The 20838-nt window shown below is 41.1% G+C and overlaps 1 protein-coding gene and 1 long non-coding RNA gene across 3 annotated transcripts in view; one reads left to right on the forward strand and one right to left on the reverse strand.

The window, feature by feature from the left end:
• Positions 1-1081: 1081 nt before the first annotated feature.
• gsna (gelsolin a) overlaps positions 1082-20838 on the forward strand; it is a 20354-nt gene continuing 597 nt past the window's right edge. The window contains exons 1-17 of one of the 2 annotated variants that reach the window (XM_029276755.2): positions 1082-1240; positions 10228-10428; positions 11694-11848; positions 12949-13110; positions 13256-13405; positions 13483-13572; positions 13738-13870; positions 14844-15148; positions 15540-15673; positions 16738-16828; positions 17036-17062; positions 18286-18456; positions 18574-18748; positions 19320-19441; positions 19523-19600; positions 19693-19753; positions 20511-20838. The exon at positions 20511-20838 is cut by the window's right edge and continues 597 nt beyond it. In XM_029276755.2, the coding sequence (XP_029132588.2) occupies positions 10233-10428; positions 11694-11848; positions 12949-13110; positions 13256-13405; positions 13483-13572; positions 13738-13870; positions 14844-15148; positions 15540-15673; positions 16738-16828; positions 17036-17062; positions 18286-18456; positions 18574-18748; positions 19320-19441; positions 19523-19600; positions 19693-19753; positions 20511-20680 (2220 nt within the window). In that variant the 5' untranslated portion in view covers positions 1082-1240; positions 10228-10232 and the 3' untranslated portion in view covers positions 20681-20838. The remainder of the gene's footprint in view (positions 1241-10227; positions 10429-11693; positions 11849-12948; positions 13111-13255; positions 13406-13482; positions 13573-13737; positions 13871-14843; positions 15149-15539; positions 15674-16737; positions 16829-17035; positions 17063-18285; positions 18457-18573; positions 18749-19319; positions 19442-19522; positions 19601-19692; positions 19754-20510) is intronic. The other variant, XM_020630561.3, reaches the window with a different exon arrangement.
• Positions 14990-15617, reverse strand: LOC136183148 (uncharacterized). The gene is made up of 2 exons (XR_010668965.1): positions 15514-15617; positions 14990-15416 (listed from the first exon to the last, which is right to left on the reverse strand). It is a non-coding gene; the product is annotated as an uncharacterized lncRNA (long non-coding RNA).

The raw sequence follows: 20838 nt of genomic DNA on the forward strand, positions 1-20838 counted from the left end.
GAGCATTTCACCACAGCTGGTTAGAATATACAGTCAACCAGAATACAGCTTTCTGCTTCCCATGTAGAGTGTTCGGCAAAAACATCAAACATGATAGTTTGGTCAGTAGTGGTTGCAAGAACTGGAAGAAAGCTTTAGTCATCATTGGCAAGCATGAGATGGCACAAACACATAAGGACAATGTCGTTGCATGGAAAAGCTACCAGGCAACTAGCAAACAGGGAAACATTGCACAGATGATAGCATCTGCAAATGTGAGTGAGATAGTAGAGAGAAGAGAGTATCTCAAGCAAATTGTTGCAGTCACTTCTATGTTAGGGAGACAGGGACTCCCTTTTCGTGGCCATGATGAAGGTAGAGACAGCACAAGCAGAGGGAATTTTCTTGCGTGCATGGAGCTTTTGAAGGAATTTGATCCTTTTCTTCAAAAACATAACCCCCCATCAAATCAGTATATCTCACCAACATTCATTTTATGTGTTCCTACTAATAAAGATTGTAAACCTAAATGGCATTTCCTCAAAATAAAATTCTGCTTAGGGCCCCAATTTGGCCAGGGGCGGCCCTGTGTAGGCCTATAGGTCAGCCTTGTTAGCATGTGGTGGTAGGCCTACAGTAAGACCAGGCAGAGGCAGTGTTGTACAGATGCAAACTGTGTGTTTGGAGGTGGAAGCCGGAAGTGCAGTCGTAATCTGCACGTAATCCTGGCAGTCACAAACATATCCCTGAATGAAAGAAACCAATTTATTCAAACACTTGAGCTTTAAATTAAAACTAAATATCTAAATTTTGGCAGTAATTTACATGATTATCAATGCACAATTTTAATAAAAACACACTTTGAAATTGAATAGCCTATATAGCCAACACAGGCACCAGAAATAAAAGGCCTAAAATAAAATGATAACCTTTATAACACATTTCAAATACCTGAAACAGTTTCACTAAAGTAGTCTGAGCGGTCATTTGAAGAGGCAGGTGAGAGACAGAGAGACAGAGATCAGTGTTCGTGTGTGTGCGCAGATTTGCCATGCCTCTGCAGGCGGTGCAGCAGCCGGACCAGGGGTGTGTCATAACAGGGAGTGTCCCGGTTTACCAGCATATACAGCGGCTCCGAGCTCCCCCGCCCCGCCGACTCGACACCTCTCTACTCCCGCTGCAGCTTGAAGCACTCACCGCGGCTCAGTCAGGTCCAAACCGGTCCGTCTCTCCGTCCGTCTCTCCGACCACAACCGTTCAGGTACGTCAAAACCTACTGTCTTCCAGTGAATCAGCACAGCACAGATTACAGCACGGTCATCTGATGCCTCAATTAAGGCTGCCGACGGAATGAACCGTTACTTTCCACTCTAACGGAAACACAGCTTTATAGCCTAAGAAGAGGCAGTGTGAACAAAGAGAAATATATTTCGCTCTTTTCTGCATATACAATTATTTAAGACTCTTTGAACCCCAATAGTTCGTTTGGAAACCATTCAAAGAAGTGTAAACCATTCTTTTATTGTCAAAAGTGCAACGCAGCCACTGCCATATATGGACACGCAGTGAAAACCCACTAACCCAGGATGATGATTCAAGATACTGTTTGGTTCCACTTAGGGTTAAATTAACCCATAACTCTTTAAAAAGGGTTAAATACATTTTTTAATTTCCTCTAACAGTAATAAATGGGGGAATTAACTGAGCTTGGCAGTTGTATACTCTATTTAAAGACATCCATGGTTTCCATAGTAACATACAACCAAATAGTGGGGCCGTTCAGTGAGGAAGTTGGTCACAACATCCTGAGAGTGTTGCAGCAGCTGTGATGTGAGTGCCAGACTTTGTAGTTTCAGTCTGTGTCTGTCTGAGTGACTCTGATGAGAAAGAGGTTTGTTAGCCAATCAGAAAGCGCTTTGTCAGGTCCACACTTTGCTGTTGCACAGACAGAGATTAGAATTAGATATAAGCCCCAAACAACTGTGTGCATGCTTTCTGTCCCCTGTGCGTGCAAGAGGGCAGGACAGCTGAACTGCTGTGGATGTTTGTAGCCATGTTTATAACCAAAGTGAAGTTGAAGAGAACACTGAAGTGTTTTCTAAGGGGACAGTTTAAGGCCTGACATTAAATCAAATCTGGTGGTGCGTCCACACAAGAAAAAATGAACAGCATAGGTCTTTAAACTGTAAACATGTTTTGGTCTCCTTACAAGCTGACCCTTTGGTCAATGCCTGTACCACGTCGTTCTCAGAAGCAACATCACAGGTGGCAGCACATTGTTATAAGACAGCTGACAGTATTATGAAGGAGGGTAGGTGGGTTTGTCATGATTTGGGCTGACCATTGTTTCAGTATTTAAAATCACTGAGCTACACTGCAGCAGTGTAGCTATTAGCTTAACAAAATAGAGCAGATGACACACTTGCTAACACAGATGGCCAGTGTGACCGCGCCCTTAGGTTATACATACTTTAGAGGACATTTAAAATAACTCTCAAGAAGTGTTTTGTCCTGCAAGTTATAAAGTCAATGCTTCTTAAAAAAAATAGACTATGGCAACAATGGTTTCTATAAACAATGAAATAGTTTTACTTGTTGAAATGAAGCCAAACCATAACTACCAGTGTGACGGATCATCTGAGTCATTGTTTTTTTGTGAGAAGCCTCGTGGCTGGGTGAGGCATTAAAAAAGACCTTCTTCTTCAAACCTTAATATGTCCCGCATGAGACAGTGACCATACAAATCTTTCCAAAGCATACATTTGAAGGGATGAAGTAAGCAATCAGTTGTGACAACCATTCGTCGGAGTGGGAAATATTGACTGTTTTTCAGGAGAAAAGTTGAGAGATTTTCCATAAGCTTCATTGACTACAGTGTTATTGAAGTGGAAGGGGAAAAAAGGCCCACCCCTCTAAAGCACACGTTGGGCCTTTTAGCTGCTTTGCATTCAGACCTTTATCAGCACACATTCAAGTTTTATTACATGTAAAATATACAAATGTCTATTTAATAGATTGGATTGCTCTGACAATCCCAAAGATGTTATTTTGTTAAAAGTATCAGATTTTTCAATCCGGCATGTGACAGAGTACCCTGCACCTGGCTGTACTTTTAGGTAGATTGCACCTTTAACAACCCTCCCACATCCTGTAATAACCATATATATATCATTGTGGTTATTCACATAGTCATAAACATCCATTTTGAATGTCGTGGTGTTACACTGTGCAAACGGACGGCAGGGAAGCAGAGTGCTTATTAAGGAGTGTTCAGTTTGTGTAGTCTGGTATCTGTTCTGAGCCAGCTGAGGGGGCAGCTGTACACCCCCCTCGAGAGACAGAAAGCCACATGCACGGAGAAAATGAGTCATCAAGAAATCTCCCTTCCTGGGGGAGGAATCATTTGTGTGAGGAAAACTCAGCAGGATCCCGAGATAACAAGATTTCACAGATTAAACTATTAAAGGCTTGTTTTCGAAAGAAGCACACCAGCAGACAAATCACAAGAGTCATCATATGAATCCACTTTGTCTCTCTGCACAGTGGATACAGTTTAAAACACATCCCTAAAGCGAAGGCACACACAAAAGAGAGAGAGAGGGAGGGAGGGAGAGGAGCAAAACATGGGGGAGGGGATCACATAGCTGAGGCTGGAATGACACACTACCTCCATGTTTGTTTGGGGCAAAAAAAGGTTCAAAGAATGTGCAGGGGGGGCTACACACAATGTTTCAGAATACCTCTGGAGTCTGCAGAGTTTTGGGGTGCCCTGCAGACTCCATCTGTTTTCCCCAGCATGCCTGTGATGAAGCACTGACCACTCATCATGTGACCTGTTCTATTTAAACACATAGATATATGTGTGTGTTGAGTCAAACAAACTACCCCTCCTTGAGTCACTTCATCCAAGTTTGAGCTTCCTGAAGCCGTTCTGGATTTATTTCAGTCGGCTGTTGCCCTTCATTCAAGAAAACTTTGCTCAAAACATTTCAATCTGTGCAAAACAAACCATCACATTCTTCCCTCCCTCTCTCTTTTTGTCATAGTGGAAAATACATTTTTAACACCGACTTAGATATTTTCAAAGTGTGAGCTGATTCAGATGCTGTCTCTCCTCTCTAATGTTTTTGTCTTTATTAAGTCACAGACAGTACAAGCAGCTAACAGTGGGATAAAACAGCTTTGATGTGCTCATACAGACACAGCGTTTCTCTCCATCAGAGAGAAAGATCACAGTCAAAGTCAGTCATATTTATTTAGTGCCACAGAAACAAAGATCCTCAGATTGAGAAGTCGCACAAAAGTGATATTTTCAATGGAGAACTGCTTCAGAGGAAAGGTATTCAGCTGGTGCTGGATGAAAAGATTTCTTGAACTTTTCAGATTTTCTTTTTAAAAGCAGCTCTATTTTCTGGCAAACAGAGAGCGACATGTGCAGTGAGTGTTTTCAACATTTATCATGGGGATTGAATTGGTAACATTTTGTTATGAAACTTACACTACAAGCAATGATGTCAAACTTTACTTCAAGTGAAGTGAAAACCGAGGTAACAGCTTTTCCTGTTGCTCTCGATGTGTCACAAAGAGCATCGGCACAGTTTATTAAAATGTCTTTAGTTACCTCAGAATCAAATTTGACTTTCTCTGCTCTGAATCAGTCTCCATGAGGACTCGTGTGCTCAGCTCAGCTCTCTGTACACAAGCTGCTTTCACATTGCTGGGCGTGTCACTTTAAGTTAATGAATGGCTGTATATCAACTCAAGCAGAAGTTACTGATTTATCATCAGTTTGAACATAAAGTTATTGCATTATGATCTTTCTATTATTCTCTCACTGCAGTCATTTAAGATGGTTGCAAAGATGTTTAAACTATTTAAAGCATCTGTGGTACTTATAGAGATGAGGATTTGTCACCAAATGTAATCATGGGATGCTACTAGCTGTGGTCACTTGCTACACTTATTCCATTTTATAGAAACATTTCTTGAAGAAGACGTTCTAAACCTCCAACAGCAGGTCAGTTATAATGTCGAGCCCTGCACAAAGGAGGTTTGATCGATTCTTCAGCTGACTGCAGGTTTCAGTGGCCCACTCTAAACGGGGGTTCTAGAAAGTGAAATAGTTCATAGTTCCTGCAGTGCAAAATCAATAAAAATTGGGGAGGGCTCCAACAGCTCCTAGAACTTTTAAAAGTTCCTGCGGTCCAAACAATATGTTCCATAAGTGTGCATGTGTCACAGTTTCACTGGGTGATCAAACAATGAGAGCTCCATCACAGCCTCATATTAATATCAACTATAAAGTCGACTCCTACAGATACCAGCATGGTAAATAAACAAGAACAATTAAACATAGGGATACAATATGGAATATGTTATATAAGAAGAACTCAAGGAATTAGAAAAAGTTAAATAACTTTGGATTAGACTGGTTCAAGAGTAAACTGCTGACTGTTATTTGTTATTTTCTGAATTAAAAGTAATGGACCTGTGGTTACAAGGGTTGGGCCAGAGATCTTTAAAACATTGAACTTAATGTCCACTGCTGCTCACGTCTCTGTTTTAAGTGTGGTGACTGGCCTGGCTTTTAAAAAATAAAGACAGAAGGGGGAACAGCGAGCCTTATATGTCCACAGGCTAAAACTGCGCTAACCAGCAGCACCTCTTAAGGGCTAACGCTCCTGACACATTTCATCTTGTTTCTATAGTCTGTGGCAGAAATGTGGTTTTGTGGTTTAACGTGTTTTTCTGTGATAGACTTGAACTGGCGACTTCACTGCATCAACAAGACACTGAAAAGTCAGGATGCCAGACTATCATTGGTCAAAAAATGCTTACAATACAGTTACCATGTAAACTTGTGGTTTTTACAGGACTCAGTGTAAATGAATGAAAATAACAAAACATGTTGGTTTGCTTAAGCAAAGGCACTTTTTGGTTTGGCAAACTGTTTTCACTGCCTTGAGACTAAAGGCTAAGCTAAGCTAGTTGGTTCTTGGCTTTAGCTTCATGTCATAGAGTGACATCAAATTTTTCATCCAAGTCTTGAAAAACCAATATGCACAATTTTGAAAAAATCTCCAACTAGCTAAATAACAAAAGCAGATAACTTGTAACTTCATCCTGTGTTGTTTGTAGTCTCACTGACGTCACCTATTAGTTCCTGAAGTGGTGTTTTGAAGCCCTTCGACAACACTGCCCTATTGGAAAGCTAACTTTTGATTAGTCTAGAAACAGGCAAAGAGGTACAACGTGCCCACCTGTCAATCAAATAAGCCAAGTCTTAATTTAAGCAAATGTGAGCATAACTTTACATAGAAAAAAAACAAACAGTTCAGCTATGAAAGTTGCTCCGCACAGTTTTTACAAGATATAAAATTAGCTATTGAGACCTAAACCCTTTTTTGAACCAGGCTTTATACATGTTTATCTTTGCTGTAAAAACTTTGTAATATGGGAACTAAAGGAGAGTCCTTGGCTTTTGCTGTTAGCCTCAAGTACACACTCAAAAAACTGCATTTTTCTTTCACTATAGTACAGTATAAGCCTCATATTGTAACACGAGAGATTGCAGCTTGGTCAAGATTAGAAATCAACTCCTCTGTTTTTCCAGTCAATATACTATTCTGCCTCTGCTAAGGTGGTGTAGCATTGTATTTTCTACTTTTAAACAGAGTGAAAAACAGATGACGACACGTTATCTTGACAATACAACCTTTGTCTGATGAACAGGAACCAAGAAGAACTCTTCCTGGTTGCCTTTTAATTGACATGGCTATTTAGGAAAACAAGAAGTCAGGTTGATTCAAACAGTGATGCACATCTAAAATGCTGGATTGTTCTCAGCACTAGATCACATAAAGAAAACTGATCCACATTAAAAACGGTTTTGCTGTCAAACAAGTATGTGATTCTCTCCATTCTTTCAATAACTGTAATGGCCAATATTCAAAGTTTCCAAATTTCATTATGTCCATGTCCCGAGATGTGAGAGCTTAGTGTTTCTTAGTGAATAATCATTTCAACCATTTTGGTTGATACCATTGTTTTCATGTTTGACTAATTAGGGGGTCAACATTGTTTATTCTTGCCTTGTGTTTGAAGGGTTAGTATAAATCTCCCTGTGTGGCCCCAGACACTTTCGATCTGCCGCCTGACTTTTCTGGCATTCAAGTTTCTCCATGCTGGAAACTCCACCAGGCAACTTTAGAGCCACTGTAGGAAAATTAAAGCGTTCAACATCCTCCTTCAAGCTATAATGACCCCCGTGGAATTGTGCAGCAGCCCCATTTTCCTTCGTCTGGCCAAACATGGAGGCAGACGCTACAAAGTCATGGTCGCTCAGATGGAGCATGACCTGGTTTGACTCTGTGGTACCCAGCTGTTTGACTACATATTTTTGTTATGACTGTGTTCACTGTTAAGGAGCTTTAAACCCATGTTGGTCTCTGTAGCTTAACCCCTTTAGATACCTTAATGTATTGTCTCCTCTTACTCAAAATGTCAAATATCTATCCCAAAGTGCATTGCATCAAAATCCTGCAACATGTGTCAACAAGTGTCCCATTCAAAGAGCTGGATGTTGACTGAAAGTGTTTGTTACCAGAATGACCCTCCGACTTTCCGTGTTGAAACACTCCAGAGCTACATAATAGAGTGCACTGAGTGTGTTACATAAGAGGAAAGCAGAAATTGAGGGGGAAAAGGATCCCCACATTTGTTGGCCTGGTTACATGAATCCTGAGCCACTTCCCTCTCTCAGGGTCAGGCTCAGATTCCTGCCATGTTTGTGGGCAGACTGCTGCCTAAAAGAATGGACGAATCTCGCTCCAACGTGGACCGTTAGTCATGCAAACTGAGAGGCAGCGGGTTCAAGCAGCATTCCTGTGGAAAACTGGAATCTGTGCTCATTTTGACCTGAATGACCTACAGTTCTTTTTTTCTTAGTTTTCACACTTCAAAACCTGAACTTTACATTTATTAAAAGCTGTTTTGGTCAAGAATGTTGATGGCTTCGATGTGTTTTAGGAGGAAAATAGGAAAATAAGAAGATAAGAAGGGCCCGACAGATAAGGTATTCTGGGGGCTGATACCGATATTAGGGCTATAAAAAGTAACAATACAGATATATTGGCTGATATCTTTCTTAGATATGTCTACGATCTTAAGAGATTAATAGATAAAGATACACATACTCATTTAGTGTGTTGCTAGCTTAAACAACGACAGCTACCACTGCCATCAATGTGTGAATGGGTGTGAATGGGTAGGTGTGACCTGCAGTGTTAAAGCGCTTTGAGGGTGCGGTCACACTGGCAATCTGTACCGTGCTCCCCAGTCCCCCGCTGGCCTTGACGGCCTGTGACCACACTGCTCCAAAACAAACTGGGCCTTAGCACGGTTACCTCTTGTACATAACTTTGTAATACAGCACATGCACGCTTTATGTTATTATGAAGTGTTCTCAGTTTACAAACAGACAGACTCGAGAAATAAAAAAAGGGACGCGCAGTCGAGTCCGTGTCTGCACATCGGAGAACAACACAGAGAACATGACAGCTACTTTACTGAATTTATGTTTTATTTTCAGTCATTTTAATCAGACACAGCCATAAATAAAAAAATTAAATAAAAGAGACGTGTGGCCAAGTAGTCAGCAGACTAGAAAAGTGCTATATAAGCAAAAGTCCATTTACCATTTCCTATATTAGAGATCAAATTAGCTGATACCGATATTCAGGTGCAATATGATCGGCCGGCCGATGAATCGATCGTGCTCTAATGATAAGTCCTAGAAGTCCTTAAAGAGAGGTCAGGCTCTAATCTGAGAACAACTCTTCACTTCAGAGAAACTCTGTGTACTCTCTTTTCAGTGTTTACTGTTGGAGCCATAATTAGGCAGTGTGGGTCAGAGCTCAATAGAGACTCCTGTTCAGTAGGTCTACACGAAACAGTCCTAAAGGTTTATTAACAAACAAAGCTATGTTTACATTTAATACCAACTGTAAACCAGAGACTGTAGTATTCATTCAGTTTTTGATTCTTTAAAAAGGTCTTTCCCAACAGAACAGATGATTTCCTTGTTGGAAAACCTTTTTTACAGAGAGCTTCCAGACTCGTTGAAAACAGTTTATACCAGGATGCTTAACTTAACTACCATCTTAAAAATCTTAAACATCCACACATGCTGCTGAGAGGCCAGCCGGCACAGACGCCCACTTGAATCTCTTAAATGGGCGCCACATGTCTCAATGCCTTCAGATACGGCTCCAGGGTATGGAATGTGTTTGCATGAATGGGTGAGAGTACCTAACTTGAACTTGTCTTCTGCTGATGTGTTCATTAAGGCTGTGCAATAAGTATGTGTTCCATGATAGCACTGAGATTTGTAAAGCAGTTGATATTGAGCTGCTAGGTTTCTATCTATTTAAAGGAGTGATCCACCAGTTTTACAAACTACTCGACCTGTGACGACAGTTTGTCTTCTGTGGCTCAGATGGAGGCTGAGTTTCATGAGTATCTTAGATGGGACTTGGATTTTAAATCCTAATAGAACAATACCTGAATTCACACTGATCTGAGAAAAGGCACAAGCACACTGCATTATGGGAAGTGTAGGATTCAGTGTCTAAACAACTTTGACAACAAGTGAAGTTCAAACCTGACTGAATTATGTCCAGACAATCAAATCTGTTTATTTTATCTCTAAATATTTTCTTAACTACTATACTACACCACCATAATATAATAAATAGAGTTACAAATAGCAGGGGAACCCAATTAATACATAAAACATGTTTTATTGTAGCGTTGATTGCATGCATAGTCATGATCATTTAAAAAAAGAGAGAAATGAGAAAACATGTCAAGTTTCCTGTCTATTCATCTAATATTGCACACAGTGTTTTTTATTTTGCCACCATCACTGGCAGTTATGACAACGTCTGAATCATGTCTGCCAGGACTTCCTTTTCCTGCTCAACTGGGGAAAACACCATGAACACAGGGTATCATGAGTGACTCACCCTGCTGACCGTTAATATCTAACTTTATCAGTAAACATTATCTTTGTCTCCATGGCAACAACTCAGCCTTCAGGGGAGTGGCTTTTTATTTTCCAGAGCAAAACATCTGTCAAAAAAAGAGCATCCCAGTCTAACTTTTTACAGGATAATGCAAAGAGTTTTTACTCCATCTGTTTGTGAAGTACGAAAGCTCTACATATCTGGTGTTTGGTTTTTCCTGCAGGAAGGATGGCAGCCCACCACCCAGAGTTTGAGCGGGCTGGACAGAATACAGGTCTCCAGATATGGAGGGTGGAGAACTTCGACCTGGTGCCCGTCCCGGAGAAACTGTACGGGGGATTTTACACGGGGGACGCCTACCTTGTCCTCAACACCATCAAGCAACGCTCAGGGAACCTGCAGTACGACCTCCACTTCTGGCTGGGTGAGTACAGCGAGTCTCTTATAACACAGAAATAATGTTCAGGTAAATGGAATGTTCACTTTATTCATTCACTTTATTCATTCACTTTGATGAATACAATTCATTTAAAGGCGAGGATTGAAGTCCAAATTTCAGCATTTTTTCCTATTTTGTCCCTGAAACAACAAAAAACACAAAAAGGAAATGGACAATCTAACTCAGAGCAAAGACGTATAAAGTTTGAAGGCTTCACATTTAAATGATCGTAAAAAAAGTTATCCAATGATCATAATCAAAGTTCAAAAGCAACAAGAGCAAAACATTCTCAGGATCCGTTTTTGCTTTTTTATGACGTTTCCATCATGGACATCTGGCCAAACCTAGAATAACAGTCATCTCAGTTTTCCCATGCACCTACAGTACAAACCAGTTTAGCCAAACTGTACCTTTGAAGAAAGTAATTTCACTTGACAGCGTTTGCTGTTGATGACAAATTGAATGTGACATATGTAACCTAGGAGGAGGCAGACTGAAAAACATGTTGACAAAAGCAAAAAAAAACTCTGCTGTGTGTACCACACTTTTACTGTTGTGTTTTTTTTTCCAACTGTGTTGCCTCTTCTGCTTACTGCCTTCATAGTGGTCAGAAGTGCAGTTATGAGCTTTCTGAAGCTTGAATGAGTGACATGGATACAGTGGAAGGTACTTTTGGTGATCACTCCTCAATAAAAGCCTTTTTTGACCTTGGGTATCAAACATTCACAAATAAATTCACAATGTTTCTAAAGTTTGACTGTCCTTTATTTTGAACATAGAAGGCAGATTATATTCTAAATCTATGAAGGTGAATTAACTCAAACCATACAATCAACCCGACAGATGTAAAAGATGAGTACTAACGGAAGCTCAGTATTTGACTCTTAATTATAATTAATTATGACGGACTTAGCAAACAGAGAGATGTTCAGATTCTTACTGATTTCAAATGCATTAGGTCAGCTTGATTGATCATGGAAATAGCATCAGCATGATCTGATGTAACCCTCTCACGCTCTACTGAACTGCTCTGTGGGTCAGGATGTTAAATAACATCTCATGTTGAAATGCTGTGCTGTGATTGGACCCCCTGCTGCGTCCACATATCGACCTCCTGGCTCACAAAGTCTGCAGTGAGGGAATCCCAGAAACACAATATGTGCCACCCTGTGCAGGTCTACAGTTCGACTGCTGCAGCAGAGTAAGGACCAGGATTTAAATGGAGCATGTCTGTGGTTTCTTCCTCATAGGTGATTCCTGCAGCCAGGATGAGAGCGGCTCGGCGGCCATCTTTACAGTCCAAATGGACGACTTCCTGGGAGGAAAACCCATCCAGTACCGTGAGGTGCAGGGACATGAGTCCAAAACATTTCTCGGCTACTTCAAGTCTGGAATCAAGTACATGGTGAGATGTCATGCTTATAGCTACAAACTGTACTCTGTAACAACTAATAGACACGTTTGTTAAAGGGATTTAACATTTAAAACCTGGGCTCATGTTTGAATAATGTTATGTAGGGCCCTCGATGATTGCAAGTTTATTAACAGTTTTAAGGTTAGACATACTTTTTTTTCACCTCTTAATATACATTTTTTAAAGATTTATTTTGGGGCTTTTTATGTCTTTATTTGGGAGACAGGACAGTGGGTAGAGTCAGAAATCAGGGAGAGAGTGGGGTGCTGGTGGCGCAGTGGTTAGTGTATGGAGGCTGTAGTCCTCCAAGCAGGCGGCACTGGCTCACTGGCTCACTGGCTCACTGGCTCTCTCTCTCTCTCTCTCTCTCTCTCTCTCTCCACGATTTCTAAAGATTTTTTTCAGAGTCAGAAATCAGGGAGAGCGAGAGAGAGAGAGGGGAATGACTCCTCCCAGTTGGGGGTGGCTGGAAAATATCTAAAGGGAGGCATCCAGAAAGCATCCTAATCAGATGCCCATTATTTATTTCCTATCTTCAAAATGTTACATCCACTTATTTATGACTTCCAAGTATTTATTTTTTAAACCAAGTATTTGAATTCCAAAAGTTTCCAATTGAAATCTTTCATATTCTTCTTATTTTAATGTACAGCTAAATCAAAAATAGCATGTATATTTAAACTTACAATGCAACATTACAAAGCATGACATGTTTAATATAATAAATCATAACTTGAATTTTGTCATTCAGTATCCTGATTAAACATCCAGTCTGTTATGATGCAGTTAGTTTGTCAATGAAGTTACTGAATTTCACAGAATCCATTTATTTTACTTTATAAAAAGTGTAATTAGAGTAGGGTTTAACAGCACACTAACGAAACAGGCTTTGTTCATAGTTTACATAGCAAAGATTTACCAAATAAGTGCTTCTTCCACGTGTACAGTACAGAATCAGCAGAGATTAGAGGTATCGCTTTGTCCACAGGTGGCGCCAAAACACACACAAACCAAAAGCTCCTCACAGGAACTCTTAATGAAATTTTGTCTAATGCAAAAAAGTCAAAACTTTTTTTTATCTTATCTTCCAGAAAGGGGGCGTTGCTTCTGGGTTCAAACACGTCGTCACCAATGAGGTGGTTGTGCAGCGGGTGTTCCAGGTCAAAGGTCGCCGTGTTGTCCGGGCAACAGAGGTGCCTGTCAGCTGGGACAGCTTCAACCAGGGAGACTGCTTCATCCTGGACCTGGGAGATGTGAGTCAGACTCAAAGGATTAGCTACAGGAATTATGGGAAACATGATCTTCATTTTTTGTGCAACACAAAATCTTACTGTATAAATCCCACTCAAGTTCAACTATTCACCTTCTTTTCAATCTGCTCTTAATTTTGATGAACAGGAGATCTACCAGTGGTGTGGCTCCCAGAGCAACCGCTTTGAAAAGCTGAAGGCCACTCAGGTGGCCAAGGGTATCCGTGACAACGAGCGCAGTGGGAGAGCCCGAGTTTACGTCTGTGAAGAGGGGGTGGAGAGAGAGAAGATGTTAGAGGTGAGATCAGTGATTACTGAACACTAATTAAGGCTCAATATGACTTCTGGGTTTAAAATCTCTGCTTCTGTCCTCAGGTTTTGGGTCCTAAACCAGATCTGCCTGATGGAGCCTCGGATGACATCAAAGCTGATGCTTCAAACAGGACGAGAGCCAAACTCTACAAGGTGAGAGTACAAGTTCAGGTAACAATTCAGATCATTTCACCTTGGCTATCAGCATAATTACCAGCAATAAAACATCTTGCAATTCAAAGGTAAGTAGACATTACAGTTTTTATATTTTAAGTTATTTCACGTCCATTCTCTCATATTTTTGTCCCGTCTCTGCAGGTGTCCAATGCTAGTGGGGGCATGACCATCGCACTGGTGGCAGCAGAGAACCCGTTTGCCCAGAGCGCCCTGGAGTCCGGAGACTGCTTCATTCTGGACCACGGCTGCGATGGCAAGATCTTTGTCTGGAAAGGTGAGTAAAATGGGGGGGTTTGTTCATCTAGAAGAAGTCTGTTCTCTAGAGCCCTGCTGAATAGATATTGGTGGGTCTATTCTGAACTTTAAAACCTAGTACAGAGTCAACTAAATAAACTCATATGTCGAGGTCTCAGAAAAAATAGAATTTGGTCTTTGTGGTATTTCTCTAGAGCAGCACCACCACAAACTCTTTTGTTCTGAAGCCCATTAATGTCTTTGTACATGCTAAACCTGTTCATGTACTACAATTACCTCTTCAATATGTCTCATGAAGTACAATAAATACTGATTGATTGGTTCTGCATGCTCGGTATCAAACTGGAGAGTAGCTAGTTAGCCTTTTTTGATTCAAAAGTAAAAATAATCGGGGCGCTGGTGACACAGTGGTTAGAGCGCACGCCCCATATATGGAGGCTGTAGCCATCCAAGTGGGCGGCCCAGGTTCAAATCCGGCCAGTGGCATGTCATTCCCTTATTCTCTCTCCCTGATTTTCGACTCTATCCACTGTACTGTCTCTCCAATAAAGGCACAAAATGCCCAGAAATAAATCTTAAAAAAAAAAAAAAGTAAAAATAATTAGCAGCTCTTTTATTTCTTAATATTTATGTAATCTGAACAAAAAATGTAAAAATGCTCACTTTTTATTGTTTTTTACAGGAGCCTCAAGCGGGCTTGGTTCAATATATTTTATTCACTACATCCTTACTCCTTGTTATTACAAGATATTTCTGGTTGTTTTCTGGAATACTTGCTTTATTTATCTCTTTATCACGAGAAAACAAACTTTGTTTTCATGAGATAATGGGATAAGTAAGTCGAGATCTTGAGAAAACAACTAGTTAGCTATCACAAGAAAATTGAGTAATTACAAGATATTGAACTATGTCCTCTTAGGGTTTCCTTAGTTTTTTATACAACAATCTTCCTGCTTATATTTACAATCCAAAATCGTTTTTCTTGCTTACAGGCAAAGACGCCAACATGGACGAGCGTAAGGCAGCGATGAAAGCAGCAGAGGAGTTCATTAAGAAGATGGGTTACCCCAAACACACCCAGGTCGAGATCCTGCCAGAGATGGGTGAGACGCCGCTCTTCAAACAGTTCTTTAAAAACTGGCGGGACAGAGATCAGACGGTGGGCCTGGGCATCGCCTACATCGCTAACAGCATCGCCAAGATCGAGAGGGTGCCATTCGACGCTGCCAGCCTGCACGACTCTGCCGCCATGGCTGCCCAGCATGGCATGGTGGATGACGGCAGTGGAGAGAAACAGGTATGAGGATAGAGTCCTGACCTTTGTTCTAACTCACACCACCTCTATGACCTGGAGAGGAACTTGCTTGATTATCCAGCAATGATTTATGTTGAGAATATTTCTGTAATGTGATTTTCAGGAGTATAGAAATGAATGAAAACAAACTAGCCTAAGCTGCTGCTGCTGCTGTTACACATGTCTCCTGTAGGGGGCACCAGATTTAGTTTGTGGAATCTGTGCATGAGTGAGTGTATGCACCAGAGCTTTAGGTGTAGAGCATTTTTCACTATAATGAAGACATAACCGAATATAAAAGTGAACATTTATATTATTTATTGTACATCCATTTAACACAACATGAATCCCTAAATATTCTCACAAACCTTTTTCTGTGGTGGTTTCTTCACAGATCTGGCGCATTGAGGGGTCTGACAAGGTGCTGGTGGATCCGTCCACATACGGTCAGTTCTACGGAGGAGACAGTTACATCATCCTTTACAACTACCGTCATGGAGGACGTCAGGGACACATCATCTACATGTGGTAAGAATGCAGGAGACCAGCAGGCAATCAGCAGAAAAAACTGAATCAGGCAACTTCTCAAAATACAAACCACACGAAACAGGTCAATCAGTGTTTTTTGTTTTTTTGCTTTCTGGAGGATTCAGAGAGGATAATGACTCTGAGAAGCCTGACTGCTAATATATTTTAATTGAAAAACAGAACCGACTTTTTTTGTTTAAGGGTCCATAGAGTTGTGCATTATTGGCACTACAGAGCAACGTAGTTTCTTTAGATTGTGCATTTCCACAATCAGTGGTATGTACGAGAACTTGCATATGGAGTTACATAATAGACAATGCAATAATCTCCAGGTGTCTGCAATGCCAAAAAAGGCAACTTGTTAGACAGGCTTCATACATTGTAAGACAAATGGGTTCTGTAAATATTCTTTTTTTTATTTTTATAAAATGCATTCATCACATTTGTGATCTATCTGTTATACAGAATGAGCTTTGGTGCAAAACATGTAATGTGAAACATAACTTTTGAGCACAGAAAAACTCCAAAGGCTGCCTTCAAGAGGTAAACACAGCATGAAAGTCAAATTTGTAATATATGAGTTCAAGGGCTGAAATGTTTATAGAATGCACAAGCTATTTAGTGTAAGTGTCCAGTCTACAACAGTGATAATTAAGTGTCCATACAGCTCAGATGTATGTATATTTTTTTAAATATCAAGCTGTATTTGACCTTGAAAGATTAAAGAGGACCCTATCCCTATGGTAACCCTAACCCAACTGCAAACGAACACAAACGGGGGAAAAGAAAAGTTCAGCAACAGACTCTTACAGAATCAAGAAATGTCCAATAATATGAATAAGATCAAGAGGAACACATTGTGTTCTTTCTATAAAGTAATTCTCTAAATTAAGTGGTCTTATGGGCTGCCCAGCCACGTCTATTTAACGTGCTTTCAAGTTTTCCAGGAACAGAACACAGAAGTCGTTAAGTTCATCTCTGGCTTTAGTGTGATATGGATGAAGAGTCACAGTCTGTCTTTCTTATCATGGTGAATGAAACTAATACCGTCAAATTGTTGCCAGGCAGGGCGCGGATTCCAGCCAGGACGAGATCGGGGCCTCTGCGATCCTTGGGGCCCAGCTGGATGAGGAGCTCGGTGGTGGTCCTGTGCAGGTAAAACATCTGCTGTTTGTTTGTTTCATTGTTTCATTTTCATCTTTTCATTCATGTTGTTTAAGTCTCTGCTCTCCTCTGGCTAACTCAGCGCTCTTACCTCCTCCTTCCTGACCTTTAAATCCCTTTACTCTGTCTCCTCTCCTGAACGGTTTCCCTGCTGCTGCTTCTGTCCTCCTTGGTTTCCTTCCTTTTCTGTGTCTTCAGGTTGTTGGTGCTCCTATAACCACTCAGGTATTCTCCCTGCCTGCTTTACACCTCCTCCTCAAAAAGACTCCCACGTGTTTGTCAATATAGCCAGTGATTAAAAGATTCAAGCAGATAAATGTTTTCTACTTTTATCTTCACCTTTAAGATGTCATTAAAGTGATAATTAGTTCAATTGGATTTGCAGTGAAGGCATGATCGTCGAACACAAACAGGACATTCCAGTGTGGATGTTGGTGGGCGGATCCCTCCGACTCTGTCGCCAGCTCTGTCTGCTCCACATAAATAAAGCCCTGTTCCAAAATCTGCCCGGGCACACAGTCAGATCATGACTGTGATATAACTTGTAAATAAGATCTAAAGTTAGAGTTTGGATGTAACTGTTGAGACCACTTTGATTTGTTTGGATCAGTCCTGGCTCTGAACTAACTAACATCGTCTTCTTTGATAATTCGTCTGTTTTTACTCCACTCTTCACTCTCGCATGTTAAACCATCATGTTCATGTTGTGACTGCTGTGGAACAACTCTGTGTCTGTGTTGAGCACTAAGGGAACTTTGCATTGGAAACACTCACTTGATTTGTCAGTTTTTGGGATGTTTTTTTCACCCCTCTAACACTTTATAAAAGCACCTCTTAATGGTCAGTGTGAACAGAGAATCATAACAGAAGGAACAACTGTGCTGTTGTTTATAAGAGAGACTTTAAATATTACTAATGTTTCATTTGTGTTCAAATGTTTCAAACAGCTGCACAGATGTTTTATTTTCCAGAAGGACGCACAAAGAATTAAGAGTGCTGTGAATGTTTGTACTGTAGAAATGAATGACTGCACACCTCACAAAGATCCATTATACTGCCTCCATTGTCTCTTGTTAACTAAGGACCAGTATAATTTGCTCTAATGACTGGTTTGGAAAAAGAATGGACTTCTATAAATATTTATCTCTAAAGCTGCAGACCAAAGACACTCATTATTCTCTTACAGACACTGACTGTCATCACCCTGCATCGTTTTTATTTTTTCAAACCGTGACATCCACTTGGCTCAGCCCCATGCTTCCATCTTGTGTCTGTAGTCAGTATTGCAGTAGAGATTTTTCACATGTTGCTGATGCTTATAAACACAACATGGGCTGATCTGTCTGGTGTGATTTAGTTGCACCTCAGGCATGACTTATTTTGCAACAGGAATCACCGCAACAACCATCTTCTGATTTGAATGTGTCATTTTGCTGTTTGTGTGCCAGGTGAGGGTGGTGCAGGGTAAGGAGCCGGCTCACCTGATGAGTCTGTTTGGAGGACAGCCCATGGTGGTGTACAAGGGAGGAACGTCCAGAGATGGAGGTCAGTCTGCTCCTGCAGAAACTCGACTCTTCCAGGTGCGCTCCAACTCTGCAGGACACACCAGAGCGGTGGAGGTAAGAAGACACAACTTCACTTTCTAACTTTTTTTATGCAATCAGGGAATTTTAAATGAAACTGAAACACACACAGTAAAACTTGCATCTTAACCTACGTCATCCTCTTCCATGCAGCTTGACGCAGCGTCCTCCAACCTGAACTCCAATGATGCGTTTATTCTGGTGACACCCGGAGGCTCCTTCCTGTGGGTGGGAGTGGGTGCCAGTGACACCGAGAAGCAGGGTGCCCAGCAGCTGTGTGACATTCTGGGAGTGTCGGCCTCTGAGCTGTCTGAGGGAGGAGAGACTGGTGAGGAAACATGATGCACAAAGAACTACAACATATTTGTATCTCTTACTGCAAAGTGTAGTAAAGCTGTTCAAAAAGCACTTTAAGGGAAGGATTAACCGTCAGCTAAAGTGAGGGCTTGTGTTCATCTATGTTTAAACAAAAAAAAGACTGGGTTGCATCACTCTTTAGATGTTAGCTGTGACTTGCAATTTGCTTGCAAGCTCAAAAGAAAGCATATTCTCTGCTAGACATTTCAAACACAAAACCTCTGGATTGATAAATAAAACAGATTCCACTTTTTAAACAGCCAGCTTTGAGGGCAAGCCCCGGGCTGCTAGAGACAGAAGAAGAGAGTTCTGACATCTGAATTACTGTGAGCCCACGCTCAGAGTTTATAAGCTTTATTTTTCAAAACGTATGGAGTTAACTGCCGATGTGAGATTTGTTAGATCTGACACAAAGTCTGTGATGTCATTTTTTATTATTTTTTTTAAGATTCATTTTGGGGCTTTTTATGCATTTATTAGAGAGACTGGACAGACAGGATGTTTCTCTCTTTCAACTTGAAGTGTGTCTGTGCTCCTCACAGATCAGTTCTGGGACGCTCTGGGAGGAAAGAGCGAATACCGCACCTCCAGCAGACTGAAGGACAAGATGGACGCTCACCCACCCCGGCTCTTCGCCTGCTCCAATAAGACCGGAAACTTCATCGTAAGTCTCTGGTCAAGGCTTCCTCTAAAGATGACCAAAGTACATCCAACATATGTCCTCTAAATCCTTCTCCTGTCTCAGATCGAGGAGGTGCCTGGGGAGATGACTCAAGAGGACCTCGCCACTGATGATGTCATGATCCTGGATACCTGGGAGCAGGTAAAGGAATCAGAGCTCTGAATGCTAGGAAATCAGAGAATACAGTCACTTGAGTGAATGGAACAAATGTGCTTTAAACGTTTCTGTTTTAGGTGTTTGTCTGGATCGGAAATGAGGCCCAGGAGGAGGAGAAGACTGAATCAATGGCATCTGGTATGAGCACAAAAAAGAACCACGTTATCACAAAAATATCACACAATATCAAAAAGATACAAAACTATAGAGTCATTAAATGTTACGACCCGGCTCGTGGGGGGGAAGGGGATGCAACATAAACCAGAAGGTGTTGGTAAATTAAAGCTATTTATAAGAAAAGGAGTAAAATTGTCACACAACAAGAAAAAGTGAGGCAAACTGAAAGGGCCAAAGAGATCTGCTCCAATCAATAACATAGTAAATATTATTATTATTATTATTTATCGATAATAATCCTGTGATAAAATCTCAAAGCCTAATTTTTTTAGAGGACAAAACTCCAAAGTTTCCCTTGAAAGGACCCTTTGTTGATTCCTACATTTGGAAAGCAGCTTTGATGTTAAGCAAACCAAATTGTCTCCTGACTGAATCGTGATATTTTGCCAGCAGAGATATGAGGATGGTATCAAACCTAAAAGGTTACTGTCAGGGGAAAAAGCGAATAAGCATATTTTTAAAATTCTCAGACTAATTCTTGCACCTGTAACACAGGGGGAACACAATTCTTAGTTTTAAGACATCAGCATTTCTAATGGCAAATGTCTCAACAATCTGTTGCAGAGAGTTACTGGCAGACATTGTGTTTAACATGTTTGGCTGTAAGTGTCTGATCAGTTTTAACAAACAGTCCTTTTTAAATTATATTCAGGATATTTGTAAATCAGTTGAACTCGATGACAAACACTAACTTGAATCCTGTCCTGTTCTTCCTCAGCGGTCCGTTACATCGAGACAGATCCGGCTAACAGAGACCGCAGGACGCCCATCGTCAAGATCAAGCAGGGCTTCGAGCCGCCGACCTTCAGCGGCTGGTTCCTGGGCTGGGACCACGAGTACTGGACCAGCGACCCTCTGGAGCGCGCCATGGCTGAACTGGCCCTGTGAACCCCTCCTGCCCCTCCCTTTCTTCTACCTTTACAGCCCTGACCTTAGACCGCCCTGCTCCGCTGCAAGCACCGAGCTCTATCTTAAGACTTCTCAGCCGCAATACTCCCTGAAAATAAGAGGGCTTTTTTTTTTTTTTTTTTTTATAAACCTTATTT

This window comes from Labrus bergylta, chromosome 17 (genome assembly GCF_963930695.1).
Source record: "Labrus bergylta chromosome 17, fLabBer1.1, whole genome shotgun sequence".
NCBI classification, from domain to species: Eukaryota; Metazoa; Chordata; class Actinopteri; order Labriformes; family Labridae; genus Labrus; species Labrus bergylta.